The sequence below is a fragment of the Pygocentrus nattereri genome, chromosome 7, assembly GCF_015220715.1.
Source record: "Pygocentrus nattereri isolate fPygNat1 chromosome 7, fPygNat1.pri, whole genome shotgun sequence".
Lineage (NCBI taxonomy): Eukaryota > Metazoa > Chordata > Actinopteri > Characiformes > Serrasalmidae > Pygocentrus > Pygocentrus nattereri.
The window spans coordinates 20,591,947-20,619,436 of NC_051217.1; the positions used below are offsets into that span (position 1 = coordinate 20,591,947).

Here is a 27,490-nt window from a genome sequence, read left to right on the forward strand (position 1 = left end):
GTGCACTAGCAATGCATTCTAGAACACAGGCGTGCATTAGCAATGCATTCTAGAACAAAAGCGTGCACTAGCAATGCATTCTAGAACAAAAGCGTGCAGTAGCAATGTATTCTAGATCAAAAGCGTGCACTAGCAATGCATTCTAGAATACAAACGTGCACTAGCAATGTATTCTAGAACAAAAGCGTGCACTAGCAATGCATTCTAGAATACAAGCGTGCACTAGCAATGTATTCTAGAACAAAAGCGTGCACTAGCAATGCATTCTAGAATAGAAGTGTGCACTAGCAATGTATTCTAGAACAAAAGCGTGCAGTAGCAATGCATTCTAGAACAAAAGCGTGCACTAGCAATGCATTCTAGAACACAAGCATGCACTAGCAATGTATTCTAGAACAAGAGCGTGCACTAGCAATGCATTCTAGAACAAGAGCGTGCAGTAGCAATGCATTCTAGAACACAAGCGTGCACTAGCAATGCATTCTAGAACACAAGCATGCACTAGCAATGCATTCTAGAACACAAGCATGCACTAGCAATGTATTCTAGAACAAAAGCATGCACTAGCAATGTATTCTAGAATAAAAATGTGCACTAGCAATGTATTCTAGAACAAAAGCGTGCACTAGCAATGCATTCTAGAATAAAAACGTGCACTAGCAATGCATTCTAGAACACAAGCATTCACTAGCAATGCATTCTAGAACACAAGCATGCACTAGCAATGTATTCTAGAACAAAAGTGTGCACTAGCAATGTATTCTAGAACAAAAGCGTGCACTAGCAATGCATTCTAAAATACAAGCGTGCACTAGCAATGTATTCTAGAACAAAAGCGTGCACTAGCAATGCATTCTAGAATACAAGCGTGCACTAGCAATGTATTCTAGATCAAAAGCGTGCACTAGCAATGCATTCTAGAACACAAGCATGCACTAGCAATGTATTCTAGAACAAAAGCGTGCACTAGCAATGCATTCTAGAATACAAGCGTGCACTAGCAATGTATTCTAGATCAAAAGCGTGCACTAGCAATGTATTCTAGAACAAACGCGTGCACTAGCAATGCATTCTAGAACAAACGCGTGCACTAGCAATGCATTCGATACATAAGTGCACAGCCGTCGTCTGTAGCATGATGCGCACTTGTGGGCTGTGCTTTTCTCTGAAGTGCACACTTATGTGACATATTTTTGAAATCTAGCGAAAGTGCAGGTGTGCGGCTTTGTATCATTTCATTGAGTCACAGACTTTGTTCAGATACCGCAGTGTGTGGTAATGGATCTGTTTATAAACCCGCTAAAGCCACCAGTGTGAATATGGTTCAGTTCGCAGTGCACTGTGGGACTAAAGAGGAGTCAGCAACTTTGTCAACACTAGAACTTTTTATATAGTTATTAATAGTTAGTTGTCTTCTTTTTCCAATTTCTTAGCTTTTTACTAACATATCCACACACACTATACAAGCAGGCCATGGGCAGCAACCATGTAAAAGAAATAACGTAAAGGGGCTTAAAAAACAAGAACGAACATATTAGCCAACGATCTCATTGCACACGTTCATCAGTCTAAGCGCTAATTTGTTACAAGAAAAACACAAAGCAACCAGGTAACGTTAAAATTCGGCTTAGATGTGGACGAAGACCGGCCGTCTATACCTCCGTTTACATTCGCGGCCGTCAAGCCTAGAAAACAGCGGGCACCCTTTAAAGTGGACTGCTGCTCTGACCGAGCGCGATTTGGAACACCGCCCCGGAAACAGACCTATTCGTAGCAACAGACTCCTCCCTTCCCAAACAACAACACTTCTCCGCCTGTGGACGAGTGAAGGACAGTCCGAGCAGGTCCAGGACAGTAAGGACAGCAAAACAGGACAGGATGAACGCTGTGACAGACGGCGGTAGTCCGGTTTTTTACGTGCAGCCGTGGAGTTGTGAAGGGACTTTTGACTGACTAGCGTAGTTAGTCAGGTTAGCTCACAGTGTCAGTGCCGGATTCCTAACGTGGCCAACTAGATGGTCAGCTCCCTAGTGCACTACGGTTATGACTGGGACACGTCCATGCGGAGGGGCTTTACTTAAGCCTTTATGTTTATAGATTCGTGGTGTTTTGTGGCTTTTTGGCCCTGTTTTGCCCCTGTTTTGCCCCTGTTTGCAGCCCGGCTGGGTTCACTCTGCCCCGGCCGGCTCTGCAGCGCCTCTAGCGGCTGCCAAACTTTGCTTTCCTCCCCGACTGTTCACTTCCTGTTTTGTGAGGAGGTCTTTAACACAGACACTTTTTCATTTCGGTTTTGCTCTCTTTCTCCCCCTTTTCTTTAGTTTCGCACCAAACCAGCGGGACATCTCATTGGAAACGCGTTTCTACGTGTTTGTGCACGCTTTTAATGGAGGATCAGCTGCTGGACTCACTTGAACTCGATGGATTTCACGTAGATTTGTTTGCTTGTTTGCCTGTTTGCTTGTCTGTTGCTGTATTTCTTTACTGGAACGTCTCTGGACTATCTTGTCTACTTTCACAGGCTGAGCTCGACCACTTTCAACCAAAGCAGCCATGCAGGAAGTCTATGGGAATCCTTCCACTCCAGTATGACTGAATCTGTGACTTTGCTTTTTTGTCTGGCCTTTTTTCTTTAATACATTTTATCATTACTGGTTGTTTTTTCGACCCTTCGTTGACCCACTCAGAACTGCCATGGCCGATCTGCAGCGTCCGACGCTGTGCTGCTGTCGGAAGGTGCTGACCGTGCCCACTAAGCCCAGTGAGGCGCCCCGGGCTTTAGGCCAATGTCACCTGGTGGATGTGGCCTCTGCCTCCAACTTCCACAGCTTCAGACTGAGGCATTTCCACCTGGACCTCAACATCAACTTCGCCCTCAAGAGGATGACCGGTTGGCAGGTCCTGGAGCTGGTGCCCTTTCAGCCGGGCGTCCAGTCGCTGATACTGGACACGCACCCTTCTTTATTGATCCATTCCATTGACTGCAAAGTGCCTGGAGCGTCCGGCGGCCCTGACCACTTCCTCTCCCTCTCTTACCGGGTCGAAGCCTTCACCGACTATGGCTCCTCCCTAAACATCACCCTACCTGCTGCCGTGATCCGGCCGCACCGGGCTTTCCGGGTCACCATTCGCTACACTACCACAGACGGGCCTGCGGTAAGGGCGAAGGCGAGACAGCTGCATAGCGGACAATGTGACATTAATGCCTTCTATTAATAACAGCGTGGCACATGGTTATTGTTCAGAGCATATCAGTCAGTGCAAGGTTCCATCCCACGACTAAATGTAGCTCACACTAACCTTGAAGAAGAATATTTCGAGTCATTATGATCCTTTATCCTATGATCATTATGAATATTTCAGGTGCCACAGCAATTAGACTCACAACAATTAGACAAACAACAAATACAGGCTTGTACATAGCATTCTATGTTTGACAGCAGGGTGAATTGGATTGACGCGTTCCTTTCAGCAAATTACTCAGAACCGAGCTGCTAAGGCCGTGATTTTGACAGCACAAACACATTCCTGGAAAGCTAAGTCGACCTAGTTTCAGGGTCAGTCCTGGGGCTGGGCTTTAAAAGGCACTAACCAATTAAAACTCCGTGTTGGCCTGAAAAAAAACCCAAAAAGCTTGAAAAGTGACATAGAAAAGCACTAAAGGGACTGCCAGGGAGGCACCAGCTCATATTTACTATGGGCTCCCTCTTTGTGCCCTCCTGTCTCTCTCCGCATACAGACCACAACCGTTCCCTCAGATAGGCTGTGGAGTCTTTCGTCTCTCTGTAGAGCAGAATTATGTGCCAAATATCTGCTTTATTTGTTTTCCTTGTGGTTTCCTAGGCCTGGATTAAACTGGACTAAAATATTTTTCCCTGGTGAATCACTGTTAGCGCCGCACTAGACTAGGCTTAGTTACATTTTGCTTCATACTTATTTGCAGTTGTGTGCAAATACGTTCACATGTGGCCAACAGAGAACACACTTTTGCACATTGTAAGGCACAGTTGATGATTAGGTGCTTAATTTAGCATATTGGTACAAAAATCTAACAAACTGTGGCAGAAGGCAAGGCTAGGGCTGGGCAGTGTTCATTGTTATTGGGATAAATTATGTCACAGTATGTCACAACATGCCTTTCTGAGCACATCGTGGATATTGTTTCATTAGAAAGAGAGCAGAGTAGTCCTTTAGTTGGATTTAAGTGCAGCCCAATATATGAAATGATGAATATCATTTATTGTAACTATAGTTTTTGTTAGTATTTCTTTAACCTCTTTACCTCCTGGGGACCACCGCTGGTTCCAAAACGCACTTCGTCATGTTCTTCATAGCTTTCATATTTCATAAGCTACATTGTGATATTACATTTTTGCCATATCGCCCACCTCCAGTCATGGCACATGTTTAGGTTTTCATTTTTTCCATTTTTTCCCTAAATGCATCAAATAAATGCTAATTGTGCACTAAAATGACATAAAAGTACCCAGTTCACTCCCTGTAGAGGATGAGTGAACTCGTTTTCATTTCTAAAATAATTTGACCAGAGGTGTTCAAAATTTTGCATATGACTGTGGAAGCATGACAGACCTTTTCAATCCATAAATAGTTCTTTGCATGCTTAAATGGTTTGTCTCTGTGATGGAAAACTACATGTGTCTTTAAAGAACCCTTTAAAAGAGTTTTTTTTTTTTTTGTTTCTATCTTTTAGTTTCTTTTTGTTACTATCTAAAATGGTTAAATGATGGCCTTCATTATCTTAACAAAGGGCTTTCATGGTGTGTTGATTAAAATTTGTTACTTGATTTAAAAAAAAAAATTAGTCATAACTTTGCAATTTGAATGATAAATAGCATTGCAGGTTGTTATACAGCTGTGTTCTGCAGTCTCAATTTTCTCCACAAGGGGGGGTTACTAGCACTCAAATTGCTTTTGTGTGAATCACTGAAAGAGAGGAAACCCACACTAGCAGGAGCTCACTATGCATGCATATTTGTAGCTACAAAAGTAGTGTGTGTATGTATGTATGTATGTGTGTGTGTGTGTGTGTGTGTGTGTGTGTGTGTGTGTGTGTGATAGTGAAAACCTTAACTTGAACCATAATTTACCTTTGTTACATTGTATGAATGCCTTGATGCATTAAAACATGCACAGAAGCTCATCTGGAACTAGAATGAAAGTGTGAGGTGGCTCATTTGCATATTACTGTGATATTTGTGCAATTGACAGTAGTTTGATAGTTCCTTCCTATTATAATCCTTTCCTGGTCTTTCTTTCAGATTTGGTGGCTGGACACCGAGCTAACATGCGGGCAGACACGACCATTGGTTTTCACTCAGGGTCACTCCGTGTGCAATCGCTCCTTTTTCCCCTGCTTCGACACGCCAGCTGTCAAAAGCACCTATTCGGCCACCGTCAGGGTGAGTACAATTAAAAACTCTCCCCACGATTACATCTATTATCTGTATTATACTTGTCTCACTGTTAACTAAACATTAAAGGGGAATTCCACGTTTTTTCACAAATTCTGCACAAATTATTGAGATCTAAACAAAGTCATTCAGAGTGGTTTTATGTGGTTCCTTGTAGAGAAACTTGCTGAGTCAGTCGTGGTGATAGAAACCAGGGATCCAGTCATCTACAACACAAATATAGCCATTTTATTCACTATCGAAAAAACCACCATTGAACCTACACGTGTCCTCTGACTTTTTGTATTTACTGTTGAAGATGGTAAATTAGTGCAGGTACCACAATTTGAACATTTCACATTAAACCAATGAAATTATGCAAAAAAAATCAGAAATTTCTTTTGTATAAAATTCACCAAAATTATGATTGTATTGCTCAATATTGAAATCACAATGATTTATCATAGTCATTCAGCTATTTTAAACAAAGTAGTTTTATTTGTACTTCATCTTTTTAAATCAGCAATTTATTTTTCATGTAGTCCATCAAATGTAGAAATAAAATCACACTAATGTGTTATTTGAATCCTGCATGCAAACAAAACGAGACTCGAAATAAATGCCACCCGTGTTCAGATAGAAAAGACTAGGTATGCAGGGTAAAGGCACATTATGCCTTAAGATTTAGCCAGAAACGCAAAAAATATGATGTAATAAAAAAAATCAATATAATTAACACCCAATAAAAACCAATATCTTAATGCTGGGCGGTTAGTTAACTGCTAGCTAAACTAATATAGTTAAGTGCAGGAAGGAACTGAGGAAGCCAGAAATCTTCATTATGATGAAAATATGATTTTTTTTGTGTACCCCTGCAAGACAGCATTTTATTTACTGTACATAAGGAAACCACATCTTTCAATTTCTTAATGCATCATGTCTTCCTTTTTGATCTCCTTTCAACTTTTATCACCTCTTTTTGTGGCTCATCCTACTCAGTCTTTCTCACACTTCTCAATATCATACTGAGCGCTGTTACGATCCTCTCAGTGTCTGCAGTATTGTGTGTGTGTGTGTGTGTGTGTGTGTGTGTGTGTGTGTGTGTGTGTGTGTGTGGGGCGTTTCCTGACAGGTTCCAGATGGAGTGACCGTGTTGATGAGTGCCTCCAGAAGTGCGTATTCTAAGCAGGACCGGCTGTTCCAGTTCTCTATGGAGTATCCTGTCCCGGCATATCTGGTGGCCCTGGTGGCCGGAGACCTACAGCACGCTGACATCGGGCCCAGGTTAGTGTGAAGAGGGGATTGTGATGCTGTTGAAGCAAAAGCAAAATAGAAACTTTATAGAAGAATGGGGGGAAAAAACTTTATTACAGGTAATTTTGGAACATATCTATTTGTCCATCATTAACCAATCCATGTGAAGAGCAGCAGGCGCTGTCAAATCATATTTAAAATAAAACAACAAAACTGGTAGTTTTGTAGTGGCAGCAGTGATGTAAATAATTCTTTACAAAATAATGTTGGAAAATAATAAAAATAATAACGGATGTTGCAATTAAGTAATGAAAGCTCAGCACTGTACTAATTGCATGTCTAAATCATCACATACGTGCCTCAAACCATGTGAAGTTGACGCCGTATTAATACTGTTATCTATGAACTTGGATTAAAGTACAGACAAAATTCAGGCTTCATTTGAGAAGCTTCATTCCCAAATGCACAATCTTATTACACATAAAAATTAGATTTTTTTTGTGAATGTAGAGCTCACTCCCAACAATTTATTTCACTGGTAAACAAACCTGGATGAAAAAGGCTTTTAATGCATTTCAAAGCTACACCTTTCATTTGGAGTGATTGGAAAATTGTGTAGAATATACTTTTTCGAAGCGTTCCTTTAATCCTGGTGGGGATTTTTACAGGAGTCGTGTGTGGGCAGAGCGCTGTATTCTGACCTGTGCGGTCAGTAAGCTCGGGGGCAGCGTGGAGCGCTGCCTCAATGTGGCCGAGGAGCTCTTTGGGCCTTACGTATGGGGAAGGTCAGTGTCCTTCTGTCTGTGTTCCTCTAACACAAAATCAGCAACAGCTCGTTTATTGGAAAACATAATTACAGAATTGAACTCTATTTCCTTGGTGGATTTGGCACCTACTGGTGTGCCAGTACTCAATAAAGCTAAACTCCATTGTAGTACACTGTTAAATTTTATGGTTACCTTATAAACGTGTGGTTAGCGTTGTACTACACTGTACTTTAGCTCTGTATTATCAGTGAAAATGCCTGTCTTTCTCTCCTGCAGGTACGACATTGTGTTCCTGCCCCCCTCTTTCCCCATCGTGGCAATGGAGAACCCATGTCTGACCTTCATTATCTCCTCCATTCTGGAGAGTCAGGAGTTCCTGCTGATCGACGTCATCCACGAGATCGCTCACGGCTGGTTCGGAAATGCCGTCACCAATGCCACCTGGGAGGAGATGTGGCTCAGCGAGGGCCTGGCAACCTACGCGCAGAGACGAATCACTACAGAGGCCTATGGTACACACATACACAGTTAATCAAAAGTTTTAGGGTCGCTAGATTTCCTGGTCATGTTTTCCATATTGATTTGTGACAACTTGATGATAATAATAATAATAATAACCTAAAGCTACACTATGTAAGTTTGGAGGGTTTGGAGACCTCTCTGGAGGAAATGTGTAATTGCACGCAAGGTGCAGAAGAACATTTTGTAACGCGGGTTGTGCTTCGGACTCCTTCCCTGAGCAGATGAATCTGATGATTGCGAGTGTGTTGAAAAGAATTCAGAGAGAACTCAAAACTTGAAGGATGTTTTTTCTGAGGATGTGAGTTAATGATCTACCATTGTCATCACATCTTCATCAGTATCATGTTGATTTTGCATTTGAGACCTAAACCAGCCGGACCTTCTTTTTGAGTCTGTGTGGGGGATGTTAATACATGAAGACGTATAATGTGGTGCGTAAAACCCCCAACCCGACGCCTCTGACTTTTAAATGATTATTTCAGGCTTTATGGTGTGACTTGCAGCAGCGCACTCTCACAACAACTTCAACTAAAAATCTTACATGGTGCAGCTTGAACCTGTTAAATTAAACGTCTGGCTGTTGCTATTTTTATTTGCAAAAACTGCAAAACGGAAGGAACAACTGACAAAAGCCCAACGTTGGCAAAGAAAAAACGACCAGAAATGTCAATGGCCATGCATTTTATTTACATATTGTGATGTCAGCACTGAAACCTTTCAGGTGTTCAGTCTGTGTGTCAGCGTAGCACTGCTGTCACAACAAAGCCTCGTACCTCTATTTTTATTTTTTTTATTTTTTTTTTTTTATATATATTTGAAAAGCCTGTTGTCCTTTATGTTGTGTGTAAATTTCATGACTTGGCAAAACGTCTGGTTCCATTGACGTGCATTAAAAGTAAAGTAGGTTTTTTCCTTCTCCTGTAAAGTTACCATTTTGTAGATACAAGGTTTTATTCTGACAGCAGCGATATGCTTTTAGTAATAGTTTCGAAAAGAAAGCTAACATTAAATTAATGAGTATTACAAAGGCAAAACCTGCTCTTCAAACCAAGGAAGGTGCTTTATGAAGCTTAACGCTGAAACTAAATATACCCCAAGTTTAAACACACAGATGACTTAAGCTAACAAAACTTTTGCAGGTAGTTTTTCTTACTTTAAGGGGCATTCCAGCCAAAATGAAAAACAAAACCATCTCTACATCTATTGTAAACATGCTCACTCACATCCTACAGCGGTGCTGCAATAGCCTCCAGAGGATTTTCCAGTTTAAGGACTAGGAAACCCCCCGTTCGGGTGTATCTTGAAAGTGGAGGAACTTATAAAATACTACAGCTGTTTTGGGGTGGATTTTTGGGGGCTGTTTGAAATGTTTGGGGTGGATTTTTGGGGCTGTTTGAAATGCTTTGTGTATTTTTTCATCAGCTGGTGAATGTAAAAGAACAACAGATCACTAACGTTTCTGCTAGGAAGCTGAATATGTACTTATGGTCATCAAATCATCGTTGGCATGGATGGAAGGTCAGATGAAGAGGGCAGCAAGTAAAGAGCTAAAGTTAGCAAAATAGCAATCTGATCTAGATTCCTCAGTTTGACTTAATTTCTCAGTCTGAAAGGGTAAAAACGTGTTTGACATCCATTTAGTTTTGAATACAGATAGAACTGATGCTCTCTTTACCATTCTGTTCGACGACTATTTTTAGTGGCCAGACTAAGAGTCACTGGTTGTATAATTTAATTGTATAATGCATGCTGGGTATTGTACTGAGAGAACATTTATGAGTCATTACTTTATGCCAAACCAATAAGGCAGACAGATTCAATGCTGTGCAACGTCATGACACGACAAATAACATATTAAACTTTAGTTTTGGGCTGAAAGGTCCCCTTAACACATGCACACAAACACAGAGTGCTGCTGATTCCACACCTGTGAACTACGTGCATGTTACAACCTCTCACATGCATACAAACCAGTCATTCCTTGAAGTACACCTCCTTGTATCTACACTCATTGTCCAGTTTATCAGCTCCACTTACTGTATAGCTGCACTTTGTAGTTCTACAGTTACAGACTGTAGTCCATCTGTTTCTCTGTTACTTTGTTACCCCCTTTTACCCTGTTCTTCAGGGGTCAGGACCCTCACAGAGCAGGTACTATTTGGGTGGTGGATCATTCCCAGTGCTGCCGTAACCCTGTGGTGGTGGTGGTGTGTGTTGTGCTGATCTGAGTGGATCAGACACAGCAGTGCTACTGGAAGTTTTAAACACCTCAGTGTTGCTGCTGAACTGAGAAAAGTCCACCGAACAAAATTTTCCAGCCAACAGTGTCCTGTGGGCAGCATCCTGTGACCACTGATGAAGGACTAGAGGATGACCAACACAAACTGTGCAGCAGCAGATGAGCTATCGTCTCTGACTCTACATCTACAAGGTGGACTGACAAGGTAGGAGTGTCTAATAGAGTGGACAGAAAGTGGACGCAGTGATTAAAAACTCCAGCAGCACTACTGTGTCTGATCCACAACATGCAGTAACACACCACCACATCAGTGTCACATCAGTGGTGAGAATGATCCACCACCCAAACAGTACCTGCTCTGTGAGGGTCCATAGGGGTCCTGACCACTGAAGAACTGGGTAAAAGGGTGCTAACAAAGTATCAGAGAAACAGATGGACTACAGTCTGTAACTGTAGAACTACAAAGTGCTTCTATATGGAAATGGAGGTATGGTTAAGTGACCGGTCAGTGTATATCATCGATCTTCGGATAAACCCTTAAGTTCCTAAAATGCAGTCACACCAGTGTTCTTGGGCGCTGTGTTCCGTTCCTGGTGTTCTCAAACTCGTAAAAACAGTGAAGTTCTTCAAAGTTATTTTCCCTTTTTCTCTTCATTGCTTTTTGCCTTTGCAGGAGAGGCCCTCACCTGTCTGGAGACGGTGTTCCGTCTAGACGCTCTGCACAGACAGATGCGTCTGCTAGGAGACAACAACCCTGTGAGCAAGCTGCAGGCCAAGTTTGAGCCAGGTAGCTTCAGTAATGCATACTTTCCTAGCTACGCAGATAGGCATACTCACACTCATCGTCAAAACACGCATTTAAGAGCACTGACGTGAGATATATTGAACTACTTCCAAAATGGCCATGAGAAGACACTAATATCCCACTCTGAATTTTTTTAAACAATAATGCATCACCAGGGAGTTCATAATAGAGTGCCATGAAAAGTATTTGACCCCTCTTGATTCCTTCTATTTTTGCATTGGGTTCAGAACATCATACGAAATGCAATAAAAGACGAAAGGGAACACAAAATCATTTCATTTATTGAAGGAAAAAGGTTTTGCAACACCAATATCACCCATGTGATGTGTGAAAAAATAATTGTCCCCTTAACTTAGTTATTAAGCATTCAGCAGCAACAACTCCAACCAATCGCTTCCCATAACTGAAGAAGATCAGTCTTTCATATCACCATGGAGGAATTCTGACCCGCTCAGAATTGCTTCAGTTGAGCCACATTTGGTGGGGCTTTTGTGCATCTAACTGATCCCAGTGTAACTGAATGGGCAGTTCATTTTTTTTCACGGGGCTTTTTAGTGTTGAACAACCTTTTTCCCCCTTTCATAAATGAGACGATGTTTTAAAAGCTGTGTTTTGTGTTTACTTTGTGTCTTTGTCCTTGCATTACATTTTATTTGCAATAATTAAGGGCAAATACTTTTATACAGCACTGTAAATGTGGTGAACCTGTGAATCATGTAGTGCGTTGTGTTCTCTCATCCTCTTCCCAGGTGTAAACCCCAGTAGTCTAATGAATCTGTTCACCTATGAGAAAGGCTTCTGCTTCGTTTCTTATCTGTCCCAGCTGTGTGGGGACATCAAGAAGTTTGACACTTTCCTTAAGGTAAGACAGAGACATAACATAAACTGATGAACGTACACTTACACACATACTGAGTGTCAGTAGTTTGGAGTATGTCTGGTTTTTCGAAATATTTTATTGTCAATTTCATTTACATAATTCTTGGAAAATGTCATTTAAAACATCACACTATGCACTATAGAAGTGTAAATGAAAGGATGAACTAAATATGATCAGCCACTATGAAATGGGCCCTGGATACATAATCCCTAAACATGGTGTTGGCTTTCACTTTTATGATGATGATACTCTATTATACGTGTCAGTTCTGCCAGATTCAGTGACACAGTTACACAAACTGGACGACTGTGCTAATGACAATTTCTGAATCACCAGGAACTTCCTCCTGCCAAACTCTGATAAAACAGAAGTATTGCTGTTGGGTCCTAAGTCCGCTTGAAATAGGGTTGCAAATTTAATTCTTGATTTTAATAGTTTTTCAGTGTAACCTAAATCTACAGTAAAAGAGACTGGATTCCAGGTCAGTTTCTCATATCAGTAATATCTCCAAGACTACGTTTTATTACTTCTTCAACTCCTTAAGACCACCGGTGGTTCCAAAACACACTTCCTCATATTCTTCATAACTTTCATATTTCATAAGCTACATTCAGAAGCTGGGCGTCGTATGAGGCTGTAACTCTTCTTTCCGGTCAAATAGATGGTGACGTCATTTTAAACCCTGAAGCTGAACTCAGTTTGTTTTTCTACTGAAAGTCGACCCATTTTTCCACAAATCTGGGTTATAAACTATAAACAGACGGCGTCTCTTCAGTGATCTGCTCTGTAAAAATTATTTTTATAAAATAATACAAATGACGTCTGAGATTTTTGGCTTTAAGCAGTAAATTGTAAGTGTATAGCACTAAATGTAGATCATAAAACACATGTTCTGTTCATTTGAGAGGAGCATTTCCAAAATAAATAAATAAATAAATAAAAAATGTACATTTATTTCATGCTGTTACTGAATAATTTGCCTTCCGATTTGGTCACGTACATTCAGATGGACAAACCAAAATATACCCTGGAGAATAAACATATACAGAAATACACACATGCTAACCGTACAAGATGCAGAGAGATGAGTTCATGCTTTTACACAGTCCAGTCACATTATTATGACCACCTGCCGTGTGCAGCACGGACAGCAGCTAGACAGGCTGGGAGTAAAGTCCTGTTAGGTTAGGTAGGTCACATCTGAGGCCTTGCTGGCTGCAGTGCATCCCACAGCTGCTGGAGGGTGTGTGGGGGAGGATCCATAGAGCGAACATGGTGATCGAGGTGGTCCCACAGATGCTCAATTGGGTTCAAGTCTAGGGAATTAGGGGGCCAGGGTAGTACTTGGATGTCTTGGTCATGCTCTTCCAACCAATGTCAGGCATTTCTAGCCGTGTGACATTGCATTGTCTTTCTGAATGATCCCATCTGCCCCAGGAAAGACAATCAACATGTATGGGTGTTCGTGATCTGCAAGAATGGATTCATACCCTAATCGGTTGAGAGTGCTTCCAAAATTGGAGCGTGTTATTCATACTTATCATATTCAGTTTACACTGACGTCCTGTTGAGCTCTGCATTGACTGCAAGATTTAGCTTGACATTTAAAGCCTTTAAATAGCCACGTTCCAGCATATTTAACTAATCTGTTTAAGCATTATAGTCCTACAATCCCTTGCAGCTCGGCTGATGGAGGATCATTTTCTTATATAGCTCCTAAACTTGAATTAGGGTTAAGTTTATTTGTTTATTTTGTGCCGTCAACTCGGTTATGACTCCTGGTGACCATATGGATAGTGTTTCTGTTTGGGTCTTCAAGCTTCTTAATGGATTTCTCTGATCCATCTTGTTGCTGGCTCTTCCCCTTTTACCGTCAGCTGTTCCAACATGATGATCTTTTTAGATGATTCAGTGATTTTATAATATGTCTAAAATGATGGGGCAGTCGTGGGCTGGAGTTGGGGTTTAGGGAATCAGCCCTGTGACCGGAAGGTCGCTGGTTCGATCCCCAGTGCCGACAGCACATGAATGAGGTGTCCTTGAGCAAGACACCTAACCCACGCTGCTCCCCGGGCGCCGCAGATTGGGCTGCCCACTCCTCCGGACAAGTGTTCTCACTGCCCCCTAGTGTGTGCTCACTAGTGTGTGTTTGTGGTGCTTCACGTCAAGGATGGTTTAAATGCGGAGGTGAAATTTCCCCGTTGTGGGACTAATAAGGGTCACTTAAATTTAATAAATAAGAGAGCTTCAGTTTGGGCTTTGAGTGAGAGATGAGGCTTGATTTGGTCAAGAATCCGTCTGTTTCTTTTCCTAGCCATCCAGGGTCCTCACAAAAGTCTTTGACAATACCAGAATTCAAAGCCATCAGTTTTTTCCATCACACTTTTTTATTAACCAGCTTTCACACCCATGAAGGACCGCAGAAAAGACTACAGCCTGGACAGGTCTGCTCTTTAGTGTGTCTGTAGAGACAGTGCTTCCATAGCTTTTTTCCTTGATGAAATGATATTATAATTTAAAAGCTTTTTGTGTTTACTTATGTTGTCTTTGTTCTTATATTACATTTTGTTTCAAGAGCTGAAACAATTAAGTGTGACGTGCAAAAGCAGAAGAAATCAGAAGGGTGCAAATACTTTTTTACAGCACTGTAAATGTGTTAAACTCAAAATTAATTTCTCACCTAATGATCTATAGATCATGATCGTGGTTTCTTACTGGTGCTAAAGCTCCTCAACTTCCTGAGAAGAGCAGGGCACCGCCTCTCTTTCTTATCAATGTAGTCCACAGAATTGGAACCAGGGGTCACAATGTCTACAACACATACAGCCATTTTATTTACTATCCAAAACCATCAGTGAGCCTACACGTGTCTTGTGAGTTTTTATATGTAATGTTGATGATGGTAAAATAGTGATAAATCTGAAAACTTCAGAAATTAGGCAGCAAATTGGTAATTACTTTGTGTAATAAGCTTCTGTGAGGGAGCTTTCAGAGGTCTTAAACTCTGTGGATGTCTGGTTCTTGTTATTGCTACTGTGAACAATTCTGAATCTGTTTCTCTAGAACAAAGCATTTCACACTAAACCACTCTGAATGACTTTGTTTACATCTCAACCATTTGATGAAAAATGTAAAAATTACTGGAATTTCGTTAAAAACAAAAAACAGGACTGTGTGGGAAAGTCTGTCCACACACACACACACTCACACACACACACACACACACACACACACACACACACACACACACACACATACATAAAGTGCCTCCAAATAGTATTCAACCCCCTGCAGATTTTGCACATTCAACAAGCAAATAAGTTAGAGCCTTAAACTTTGAACAAGAGTAGCATTTATTGACAGATGCCTAAATATTACAAACAAAAAATATAAGTTACTCAATTACATTATATTTTAAACATAAAAATTAGGATCAGTTATTAGGTTTAATATTTTCTGGAATAACCCTTGTTTGCAATTACAGCTATTCATCGTTTTTTATAAGACCTGATCAGGCCGGCACAGGTCTCTGGAGTAATCTTGGCCCACTCCTCCATGCAGATCTTCTCTAAGTTGTCTAGGTTCTTTGGGCATCTCTTGTGGACTTTAATCTTGAGCTCCTTCCACAAGTTTTCAATTGGGATAAGGTCAGGAGACTGACTAGACCACTGCAACCCCTTTTTTTCTTTTCCCTCTTAAACCAGGCCTTGGTTTTCTTGGCCGTGTGTTTGGGGTCGTCCTGTTGGACGATGAAATGACGACCCATCTTAAGGTCCTTGATTGAGGAGCGGAGGTTTTTTGGCCAAGATCTCCGGGCAGGCTGTGCTATCCATCTTCCCGTGGATGCGGACCAGATGGCCAGGCCCTTTGCCTGAGAAGCAGCCCCACAGCCTGATGCTGCCACCACCATGCTTGATTGCAGGGATTCTTGGGGTTGTATGCCGTGCCATCCTCTCACCAAACACCGTGGATGTGGTTGGCACCAAAACCTCAATCTTGGTCTCATCAGACCAGGGAACCTTGAACCAGTCTGCCTCAGAGTCCTCCAAGTGATCATGAGCAAACTCTAAGTGATCATGGGCATTGACATGACGCTTTGAAATTAAAGGTACCTTATGGGCTTTGTGGTGCGGCGCAGTATGTTACTTATAGTATTTATTGAAACCAATGTCCCCACCGGCTTGAAATCTTTCCGGAGAACCTTCCCTGTTGTCCTTGGGTCAGCCTTGACCGTTTGGACAAGCCTGGCCTCGGCACGGGAGGAAACTTTGAAAGGCTGTCCAGGCCATGGAAGGTTAACAGTAGTTCCATAAGCCTTTCACTTCCGGATGATGCTCCCAATGGTGGAGACGGGTAGGCTCAACTCCTTGGAAAGGGTATTGTACTCCTTGCCAGCCTTGTGACCCTCCACGATTCTGTCTCCGATGGCACATGTGTGTACACACACACACAGACAGATATATATATATATATATATATATATATATATATATATATATATATGATGGAAGAAAAACTGTCATCTCCAAAATGATAATTTTACAGGAAATTTAAAAACTTTACCTTTTAATGTACCTTTAAACCATACCCTACTTTACCTTTAATGCAAGTCTGCAGACCTTCCAAAAATAACTTGGTTATAATGATATTTCGAAAAGCCAGGTCTCCTCAAAGTTTTCTCAGGCTGTATGCTTGCCCACACATACACTCATTAATTGTTTCTTCCCTGTAGGCCTACATTGAGCAGTTCAGGTTCAGCAGTGTGGTTGCTCAGGACCTGCTTGATTTCTTCCTGGGTTTCTTCCCTGAGCTGAAGGAGAGCTGTGTAGCAAAACGAGAGGGTGAGCTTTATACATACATCCCATATTTATTAGATGTACAGTGCAAAAGTCATAGACCATCCTTCATGTGTTTAATCTTCATTCAAAATGAAAATCAAGTACAAGCTGTTTATTTGTCAGGGATACTTCTGAGAAGATTAGATATAAGATAATCCACTTACATAATGGAGGAGAAAGTCAGCGGAACATAGGTGAAAAATGTATCTGCCCCCATCAGATAAACAGCATTTAAAGCTTTCATCTTTGAGAGAGAGGAGAAAATCAAGCTGCTTCAGATCTGAAAACATCCACAGGTGTTTCTGTCCATCCTTCCACTGTAAGAAGACAACCCAGCGCTGTGGGTCTGAAAGGATGTGTAGCTGTTCAAGAAGAACCTCACTGAGAAAAGGAGACGGACACATCAAACAAAGAAGCTGAACAATGGACTGACCACCCCTGAGTCCAGACCTCAACACCACTGAATGGGTTTGATTACTTCAGAAAATCATCAACCAGCTTCTAAGCCTGAACGTTGGAGGTGTGGAAAATTTTCCTGCGGGATTCTTTAAAAACGTCTCCTGAAAAGAATGGAAGCTGTAATTAAGCTCATGGGTGGACACAGTAAATATATACTGAAAAAGATGTTTAGTTGCTGAGGCTTCTGTGAATTCTTTTTGTTAAATACATAATTTCTGCTCTTTTCCAGATGCTGAAAATACTTGTTTAATGGCTATTTTGACTACAGGCTAAATAAATTAACGAGGTTTCTGACTTTTGCATAGTTCTGTATGTGTCATAACAATATGCTCCATATAAACCATACATGTTCATGTATCTGTGTGTCATAAGAATAATAATTTTCTTATCCTGAACCCAACCCTGTCTTTAGGAACCCAGAAGGAATGTTTTTGCTCTTTGTTTTAAAATAATGAAACACTTTACTCTGTTTTTCTGTGGTTTTCTTATATTGTCACTCACACGCACATTGCATTCCTCTCTCTGTGCAGTGAGGAATTATCCCAGGGAGCCAGCCATAACAAACAGCAAGGGGTCAGAGCTACATTAGCAGTGTGAGTCATGGAAGCTACACGAATGGAAATTTAACTCTTCCTCTCTGCTCTCTCTCTGTGACTCAGGGCTGGAGTTTGAGCGCTGGCTGAATGACTGCGGCCCTCCCTTGTGTGAACCTGATCTTTCGGCCGGTGGGGCTTTGACGGGTCCAGTCCAACGGCTGTGTGATCTCTGGGGCGTGGAGGCCCCTAACCCTCAGGCCATTGCGACCTTTGACGTCTCCACCTGGAGCACCTTCCAGACCGTGCTGTTTCTGGACCGGCTACTGGACCGTTCGCCGCTTCCCCAAGGTGTGCACATTCTCCTGCTCCCCTACAGGCCTCAGGGTCTGTCCTGTGCTCTGCAGAAGACTAGATTCTTAAAGTGGAATTCCACCAACTTTTCAAAGTTTTTGCACGGTTACACAGTTAAGATGTAAACAAAGGGGGAAGTGGGGGATGGGGGTGGGGGGACTACAAGATGGTTGAGGAAACGACCGAAGAAACCCACAAATGTAAGTATTTTTACCATTAAAAAATTATGGTAACCACTGTTTTATCTTATTTTAATGGTATTCCAATGTATTATGGACCTTTTCTTCATAACAAGCATAAAATAATGTAAGTAGTATTAAATTATGTTACCCTTATTAGTCTCACAACGGGGAAATTTCACTCCCGCATTTTAACCCATCCATGCATTGAAACACCACATACACACTAGTGAATGCACACGCACTAGGGGGGAGTGAGCACGCTTACCCGGAGTGGTGGGCAGCCCTATCCAAAGCGCCTGCGGAGCAGCTGGGGGTTAGGTGTCTTGCTCAAGGGCACTTCAGTCATATACTGTCAGCTCAGGGGATCAAACCAGCGACCTACTGGTCACAAGGCTTTGCTTCTAAAGGTTTCAGGGCTGGAGCTAACTGCTGTAGGGTAGTATCCAATTGGTTTAGCCTGGCTGTTCTGCTGCACTGAGTCACACTTAAGCAAGCTGATGTTTCAAAGCAAAGCGGCATTCATTTTTGGTTCCATGCACTCCATCTAAACTTAAAATAAAAGAAGTAGAAAGAAAAGAGCTGTGAGGAAGATAAAGCTAATGTTCATTTGGCTCATTGGTTCTTTTTCTGAAGCTAGTGTTAGTGTTCATATTTGGTGGGAACTGATTTGGTCTCTGTGTCTTGGCCTTTATTATTCCTCCTTTCTGTAAGCAGAGTTTTTGTGTCTGCAGAGGTGATGAGTCTACTGTCGAGCTGTTACTCGGCGCTCCTGGATGAGATGAATGCTGAGGTGAGGATCCGCTGGTTGCAGATTGTGGTGCGGAACAGCTTCTATCCGGACCTGCATCGGGTCCGCAGCTTTCTCCATAAACACGTGAGTAAATCCACTTTCTGCTTCATACAGAGCGAAGGACATTAACCCATGGACGTCTAGAGCTATTACTGTCACTTTGCTATACTTTTTAAAAGTAATTACATGATTATGTACTTAATTACATCGTAAGTATGAATGAAGTCTGCACTTCTGACATTTTCCCTGATTTTTTTCAATGTGAAGAAATGATGAAAGCATGGCAAAAATGTAAAGTGACTGTACTCACAATAACCTTAATTCAAATCATTATAAAATATCTCTTGCGTACAAACACGTGTGGATTGAAAGTTAATTGTCCACACAATTTCTCCGCTTGTTTCAGTGAGCTATGAGTAAGAAATGATTCATTTAAAATTTTGAAGTGCTTTTGTGATCACTGGTTATAATAGCTGTGACTTCTGTGGGTTCATACATGTATCGCTCTGTGTTGCTGTTCCATTTCTAAAGAAATTCAAAATTCTAGTGCAGTTGCTGTTAATGGATCTCTGACGCTCCAGAACTGAAAACTGCACCACTCTTTAGCCCCTATACTCCTTGCAGAAAATCCATCTGGCAGGTGTACCAAGCCTGTTCCAGTGTTCTCTCTGATTTATCATGTCTTTTTTTTTTTTTTTTTTTTTATTGGTGGTTGCTTCATACTTTGATTTGTGGATTTCTACTTCAAAGGGATGAGTAGACAGCTTTCCACCCATGGTCTGTATTTTCATTAACCCTTCTAGGTCGCTCATGACTTTTCCACCTTGAAGCACATCTTCTTACATTTGTTTTAACGATTTTTCACTCATGGCTCCTTGAAACGAGCAGATTCTAAGCTATCAGTCCATACCACATTGCATTCCTTTGGAGTTATAAGGTTCTAACTGTGTTCTGAGCAGTCAAATTATTATTGAGATTTATTGAAATACTGAATATTTTGCATTCTAAATAGCATAATTGGTATGTGGAACACGTCTCTTTCATACATTAAAAAGGCCAGAAACCCTAAATGTATTTGTGGCATGCACCCGTCCCGAGCTCCCCCGCCTGGGTCCCGTCCCCGGTTACGCGGCGAGGCCACCTCACTACACCTCACGTTTGACCCGGGTGGCCGAGCTGTCGGCTAGGGGCAGTAACGAGGAGGTGGGGCGGCGAGCTCTCGTTCCCTCTCAGCTAGGGTGAAGCAGCCTCGCTGCGTAACCAGGGGCAGGGCCCAGGTGGTGGAGCTTGGGACTCGCTCTTTGCCGGCACCGTCGTCGTCCTCCTCTTCCTGCCATCCCTCCCGAGACTCGCGTCACTCTCGTCCGTCGGGGGAGCTCGGGCTTCGCGCTCCACCCCTCCACATTCGCGGCTCTCTCCCCAGCTTCCTTGCCGAGATTCGTCACCGATGTGTGTTCAGGCCCCCCCTTTATATTAAATGTGCAATCAAAGTCCTATCTAATTTGTAAATCAGTTTTTTGGAATAGGTCAAATGTAGGTAGAACCTCTTAATTCTAAGAACTCACACTTTAATCGTCATTTTTTTTAAAACATATAATTAGTGCTGTAACTACGTGTGTACATGTATCAGAAACTTACATTTAATGCATTTTATAGACTTTATTTTTATTATATGCGTATTAATTTATTTTTAAGACAAATCATCTTTTTCTTAATTAAGTATAAAGGTCAGTGCTTTTTTTTGTCCAGTGCAGAGGTCAGTTTTAGGTAGAAACTATTAGTTTAAGTGTCCTTTAGTTTAGGCAGCAGCCAGCTACTGTAATAAACTGTCCCAGCCAGTAAGTGCAGCAGGTCAGTATAAAGGCAGCATAAGGTTTCGTATTATATCAATAAGAAATTTGGACACTTCTGGGAGAAAGAAGAAAAAGAAAAGATGGATGAATGAATGAAATTAATGTTTATGTTGTAATTAAAACATTTGTTTGAATATTCATTCAAATATGTACTATTTAATTAACTTTAAGGCTTGACATGCATACAATTTATGACAACTGCAAGAAGACAGGCAGCCGTTCAGCACATTTCATGTTTTCTAAACTTTTCCCACATTACTGAGCAGAGCGGCGACATGACGAAGAAGCAGAACCTGATTGGCCCTCTTTTGTGCAGTATTGTAGAAGTGCTGAGTCGCCAGCGGTTAGAACCTCATAGAACTAAGTTTTGACTTTAGAGATAGAGTCCAAAAATGCACACAACTGCATACAAAAAACACAAACATGCTGAGTTGTCACAGAATAAGAATGGGAATAACTACACTTTGACATCCAAGGGGATAGTTTATGTCTGTGAATAGATGAGATAAAGATATTTCATTAAATACATTTTATTTGATTTTAATTTGATTACAAGTTATTGTTGTCTGTATGGTCTAGTTTTGTGAAAAGACTGCCCTTTTTGTCATGATTCTAGTCTTTTTTGTTTGTTGAGACAAAATGTAAATTGTAATTCATTATGGAAGTAATTATTTAATTAATTCTGTATTTACATTTAATTAGAGCTGTCAAAGGATTGAAATAATTTTGAGTAATCCCATTATTTTGTGTAGTAAATGCAATTAATAGTGTTTGTCTTATTTGTTCAGATTTGACCCCAAAGAAATAAAAAAAGAAAAGCAGTGCTTTTTGTTACAGCAGTGTAAGTGGACAAAAGAATAATATAAGAATGTGTAAAATGTACAAAAGCAACAGGAAGTTACCCTCAAGAGCTGAGTCTGCGGAAGGAGCTGAAGGTGGTGCTTTAAAAGCTATTTAAAGCTATTGCTGAGTGAGAGGACTACAGTCATTTATTCAGTCATAGAAACATACAGCACGCTGCAGCTGGACTTCAGCCTGCACTGTTACAGATGGATCGTCCAAGGAAAATGTGCCAACAGTGTGAAAAAACATTGTGGCTTCAATTATTCCCCAGAGCAAAGAAATGTTCTAAATGAGATCTCCTCTTGATCTTAGGTACTGCTCCTAGACGTGGTTAAGTCCAGTATGAAATCAGAGCGAGACTTAAGCCCTTTTCTCCTGCTTCTGAAATTTGGCTCCTGAGAAATAAACTCAAAATGTTGTCACACATGTGGCTTAACACTTAAGTGTCTGACTCGTCTCAGCTGAATAATATTTCCATATGAAAAGTGTAATATATCGCTGTTTTTTTTACACAGCTCTATTCTATATTACAGAGCTCTTTCAGCACTCCATTAGTGGCTGTGTTTGCATGTAAATATTTTCGCCAGTCTGACTGAATACATTCCGATTACAGATTAAGACTGAGGCAGAAGCACTGCTAACTTTACTCAACAATCTGATGGAAAATCTTCATTTACATGCTCACTACAAGTAATCCAAACAAATATGAGTGGAGAACCACTTGGAGTAGACGTTACCACAACAGCAAACATCACGCGAGTCAGAGTGAGATGAGCAGCAGTGAGCAGTGCTTGTGTTTTTAATTCCTTTAACATGATGTCAGACTCAGGAAAACGTCCTTCACATGTCCTTATTAAAGAAAGCCTAGAGGAAGACGTTGTGTTCTGAGACGTCCGTCCCACCGCCGTCTTTTAGAGATCAGAGCATAAACTGTAGACCAGTTTCTGCTCTGCCGTGTTGAACAGTATAAACTTTCTCTATGACGCGATGCACATACAGAACAGACTTAAATTTTCCGATAGGGAATGTAATCCGATACAGGCATTTACACGGTTATTACACACCTCGTTCAATTGGGTATAAACTGTATTCCAAGGCCTCAATTGGACTAGACTGCTCCGATTGAGGTGTTTACATGGACGCATTCTATTCCAATTGAGCTATTTGGATTATTAACAGATTATTAGGCTGCATGTAAACGTGGCTAGTATAGAATGAGAACCCACACTTTTCTCCTTCATCGCCAGAACTTCTCACAGTGTAATGCTGATGCTCATCTCCTCTTTTCTCCTAAGGGGGTTTTGGGAGAAACAATTCAGTGATTCTTCATTAATATGATATTGAGATCTGCTTTATTTCTCTGAGACAATCTTAAAGATTTTTTTTCCTCTGGGGCATTGCATTAGATTGTTATTAAATCTGCAGTATTGACAGCAATAATTGCTAAGGTTTACAGAAGTGACATTTTTAATATTTTAGTACTGCAGAACATTTCAGCCATGCTGACTGGCTCCTCTTTCTCACTCCACTCCATGCCCATTAATGTAAAGCTAAAATTTAGCGAAATGGAAATAGCAGTTGTAGACCTGTGAGTATTGACTGTTTCTTTTACATCTCTGTCTCCTGCAGACGTCCCGTATGTACACAGTGCCGCTGTATGAGGATTTGTGTGGGGGGGTCATGAAGTGTTTTGCAGTGGAGGTCTTCTATCAGACTCAGGCTCGTTTACACCCAAATCTGCGCAAAACACTGCAGCAGATTGTGTTCCACACCGGCCCAGCCAACGCCTCTGCTACCGACCCCCCACTGCTGGATACGCCCACCGAGCCGCCCACCAGTGGGGCCATCGCTCTGAGGGACGTCAACGTCTCCGCCTGACTGCTTGCGCACACCTGCTGTGGTCAGGAATGGAGCGATATGAAGGAAACGATGGGATGCAGTTGGAACTGGACAGGACTTGAACTGACCGGCTAAGACTGGACAGAAGTAGTCTTGCCAGGTCAGACGTGATTTCATAACGAGAATACACGTTTGGGGACAGCTTGTTTAGCTTTCGGTGCTGGATTGGGGTACGCCACCTCTAAAACATCCCCCCAAATTACTCTAGACCAGTTGTCACCAGCCCTCCTCCTAGAGATCTGCCTTCCGGCAGGCTTCACATCCAACCCAAATCTAGCACATCTTGTTCAGCTCATCAAGGACTTCTGAAAGCAATAATTAGATGAATCAGATAGGGCTGATTAGGTTTGGACCTGAAGCCTGCACAATTAGTGACCACTGCTCAAGTCCATGCTCTTTTAACGTCCAGAATACAGCCAATAACACAAGCAAAAGAAGCTAGATAGAGAAAAGCAATGGGGAGCTAATGGAACTATCTTTCCTTGCTGGAAGTAACATTTATTTTTACCTCATGCAGTGTGTTCTCAGCACACGAGACACACATCTATATGCTTAATTAAGTTAGTTTAGCTAGTTGTGTCTTGTTGTCTCTCTAATAGCAGTTGCTTTGATTTGAGTCTTTATCATCTAAACTTGCACTGCAGAAAATGACATGTTGCCAAGTGAAATGATCTTAAATCTAATTAATATATCAAATATTTCAATTGTTGAGATTATGAGAAATATGCTTGAAATGTACAATATTGTCTTCCAATAAAGTAAGATACATTGTCTTACTGAAATCACTTAAGCAGGTAAAACATGTCTAGCAATTAGTTAAGTATTATAAGCTTACAGCAGTCTCAAAATGAGAAGTTTTAGATATATCAACTAGATTCAACCAATTTCACTTGCTAACATACCATTTTTTTGCAGTTTGTGTCATGGGTGCTTCAGTTGAGCCAGAATCAAAGCTGCTCTGTGGCTGCAGAGCTGCTATCATGCTTGCTAAGCTATGCTAACTAGCTCCTCTGTCTTAGTTCTTAGTTAGCAGTAGCATTTAATGTTCTGGCATTTATTGAATGAAAGATTGAAAACTGTGTACTGCCATCCCTTTTTTGGTGACTGTGTAAGTGAACTGAACTTTATTTGTTGGTTTTTGTTTTTGAAACGCTTTTTTTACACACCTGTATTACCATATACTGTGGTACAGTTTCCCACCAACACTTAGCCAAAACAGACGTAGCTTCAGGTCTGAGCTGTCACAGCCTCTGGTGGACAGAAATGCTCCTGAACCCATATGTTTTGTCATACATATGTTTTTCCCCTGAATGTTACTCGGTCTTCAGAATTATGAGGTTGTTTAGCAAGCGAAATATGAGCAAGGCTAGATACGTGCTACAAGCAAGCTAATGCTCTTGTGCACCGAATTGACATGAAGGTATGTCTACTGTTAAACTTAAACACTGTAATCTACCAACACCAGCTACTAAAACTGCCAAAGCAATGTAAATACCACATTTGACAAAGCCTGCTGGGGGTACTTTGTTGAGGTCAGTATTGTGATGTCAACTCAGTGCCCAGCTGTGTTAGCCTGCAAGTAGCAATAGCCGCATTTTGGCGCCTTGATGACCTCTAAACTGTAGAGGACCCAGGCACATTTGAAGGGAAAATGTCCATACGGCAAAACGTATCAGCTTTGGAGTGTGCTATATTACCACAGCATGCAACAGCTGCAGTTTTCCAGAACCAGAAAACTAGTGTTCCTCATATGGGCATGATAGCTACTACAAGATGACGCACAACTTTAGAGGCCTATTTTTCATGGTTGTCCCCAGATGTTCTCGTTGCAAGATCACGTCTGGCTCTGTGAGATGCGCATCGAGGGAGGCAAGCATGTGTGTGTTCTCCAACACTGGGATTTTATATTTAATAATCTTTTCTCAAGCTGCTCAGGTTTGTTTAACAATGTAATGGAGAGACGTCAGTGATCATATTGCGTTTGATTGTATGACGTGATCCAAGGGTGTGCATGTGTCACGGTTTATATGCTATGACCCATGCATCATATACAGTGGCCCCCAAAAGTATTTGGACAATATAATCGTTAGTAAACTTTAAGTTCCTTATATTACTGCATAAAGTGTTAAGCAAAGTGATATCGGTTTCAGACACTTTTCGCACAGCTTCAAACTGATGGTGCAGTGTTTGTGTGGATAAACCCTGGAGAAGAATTGCAACCAGACTGCACTGTGTTTACTGTAAAGCACAGAGGGGGAAACCAGAGCCAGTTTATGAGGAGCCTGGCCTCTTCCTATTTCCTCCGTCATGTCAAAAACAGGACTGCAACACACCAGAGGGCGCCTGCGAGTGAGTCCTCATTGAATGGGGTGAATGGAGTGGCTAAAAACGAAAAGTTAAAATAGATTCTAATCACTTGCCCAGAACTTTCCTTAATTTTAGAAAGTTGAAGGATGCAAAAAAAAAAACCCTATATGTTTCTGTTTTTTCTACAGGACATTAGCATTACTGCTGCTGAGTGCTGATTAGTTGGCAAGCGGAGCAGCTCATTGGCTCTTTGTGCTCACTGTTATTATGTAAACTCATAACTGGAGATCAAAAGTGTTCAAAAATATAACAGTGATGTTCTGTGTTAATGAATGTATTATTTTTAATATAAAAATGTTTAAGCATTTATAAACTATGATTTTGCTGAAATGCTCCATCTCAACCCATTTATTTTGGTCTTACATGAACTCAGACGTGTACAAAAGCATTTTGGGTGTAAACCTGCAAAGAAATAACAGTCTGAAATGCATAAGCCATCGTTTGAAAGAACATGTTACCAAAAAAGTAAATGAGTCTTGGGGCGGTCTGTTTAAAGTAAATGCCACTTGGATTGAGATTTTATTTCTGAGCACCACAAACTTGCACAAATGTCCAAATACTTTTTAGATCCACTGTGTGTGTGTGTGTGTGTGTGTGTGTGTGTGTGTGTGTGTGTGTGTGTGTGTGTGTGTGTGTGTGTGTGTGTGTGTGAGTGAATACAAATTGCCGTCTGTTCATAAATTCTCCAGTGCTGTTTAAAAATCATAGAACATGTATTTAATTTCCAGTTAAAACATCCATTAAGTACAAGTTATCTATTTTCCAGGTCAGGACCAAATGCAGAAAACATATTTAACAGAAAATTACACAGAACAACAACTAAATACACTAAAAAAATAGTATCTTGTCAAGTAAATATTATAAATCTGGTCAATACATCCAATATTTCTCCTGCTTAGATTGTTATAAGCTTATTTTAAGATTATTTAACTTCTTTCCAGTCATTTCTATCGGTTTTAAGTCATTTTATTGAGTAAAACTAGCTCACTATATTGGCAAAATGTGCTTAAAACAAGCTAAATTAACAGCCAGCATAGTGAGATAATTTTACTCAATAAAATGACTTAAAACAGAGAAATGTCTGGAAATAAGTTAATCTTATAATAAGAGCACAACCATCTCAAAGCAAGAAATATTAGATACAACAACTAGAATTTTTATTTTTAATTTCACTTGACAAGATATTTGCAGTGTATAATATCACTTTCCTCAGTGTTTACTGTGTTCTTCCTTTTCGTTAATCAGAGCTTCCATTCTCTTCAGGAGACTCACATTCAGTTCCTCAAAGAATCTGCAGACACACCTCCAAAGCTCTGTCTTAGAAGCTGGTTGATGGTTTTCTGAAGTGATCAAACCCATTCAGTAGTTTTGAGGTCTGGACTCTGGGGTGGTCAGTCCATTGTTCAGCTTCTTTGTTTGATGTGTCCATCTCCTTTTCTCAATTAATTCTTCTTGATCAGCTACACATCCTTTCAGACCCACAGCGCTGAGTGGTCT

At 41.1% G+C, this 27,490-nt stretch overlaps 1 protein-coding gene across 1 annotated transcript; it reads left to right on the plus strand.

Moving 5' to 3' along the window:
- The first annotated feature begins 1,804 nt into the window (after window positions 1-1,804).
- On the plus strand, window positions 1,805-26,493 carry rnpepl1 (arginyl aminopeptidase like 1). Its single transcript, XM_017707994.2, has 11 exons — window positions 1,805-3,153; window positions 5,277-5,417; window positions 6,541-6,692; window positions 7,331-7,447; window positions 7,706-7,941; window positions 10,864-10,977; window positions 11,745-11,857; window positions 16,608-16,716; window positions 17,832-18,056; window positions 18,973-19,115; window positions 23,357-26,493. The coding sequence occupies exons 1-11, from the start codon at window positions 2,692-2,694 to the stop codon at window positions 23,603-23,605; spliced, it is 2,061 nt and encodes a 686-aa protein (XP_017563483.1). The 5' UTR covers window positions 1,805-2,691; the 3' UTR covers window positions 23,606-26,493.
- The last annotated feature ends 997 nt before the right edge of the window (window positions 26,494-27,490 follow it).

What these genes read in the sequence shown, in the direction of transcription:
- rnpepl1 (XM_017707994.2), top strand. Translation starts at nt 2,692, where the DNA reads ATGGCCGATCTGCAGCGTCCGACGCTGTGCTGCTGTCGGAAGGTGCTG. An exon ending in CTACCACAGACGGGCCTGCG is followed by an intron (nt 3,154 to 5,276) that starts GTAAGGGCGAAG and finishes TCTTTCTTTCAG; the next exon opens with ATTTGGTGGCTGGACACCGA. An exon ending in AATCACTACAGAGGCCTATG is followed by an intron (nt 7,942 to 10,863) that starts GTACACACATAC and finishes TTGCCTTTGCAG; the next exon opens with GAGAGGCCCTCACCTGTCTG.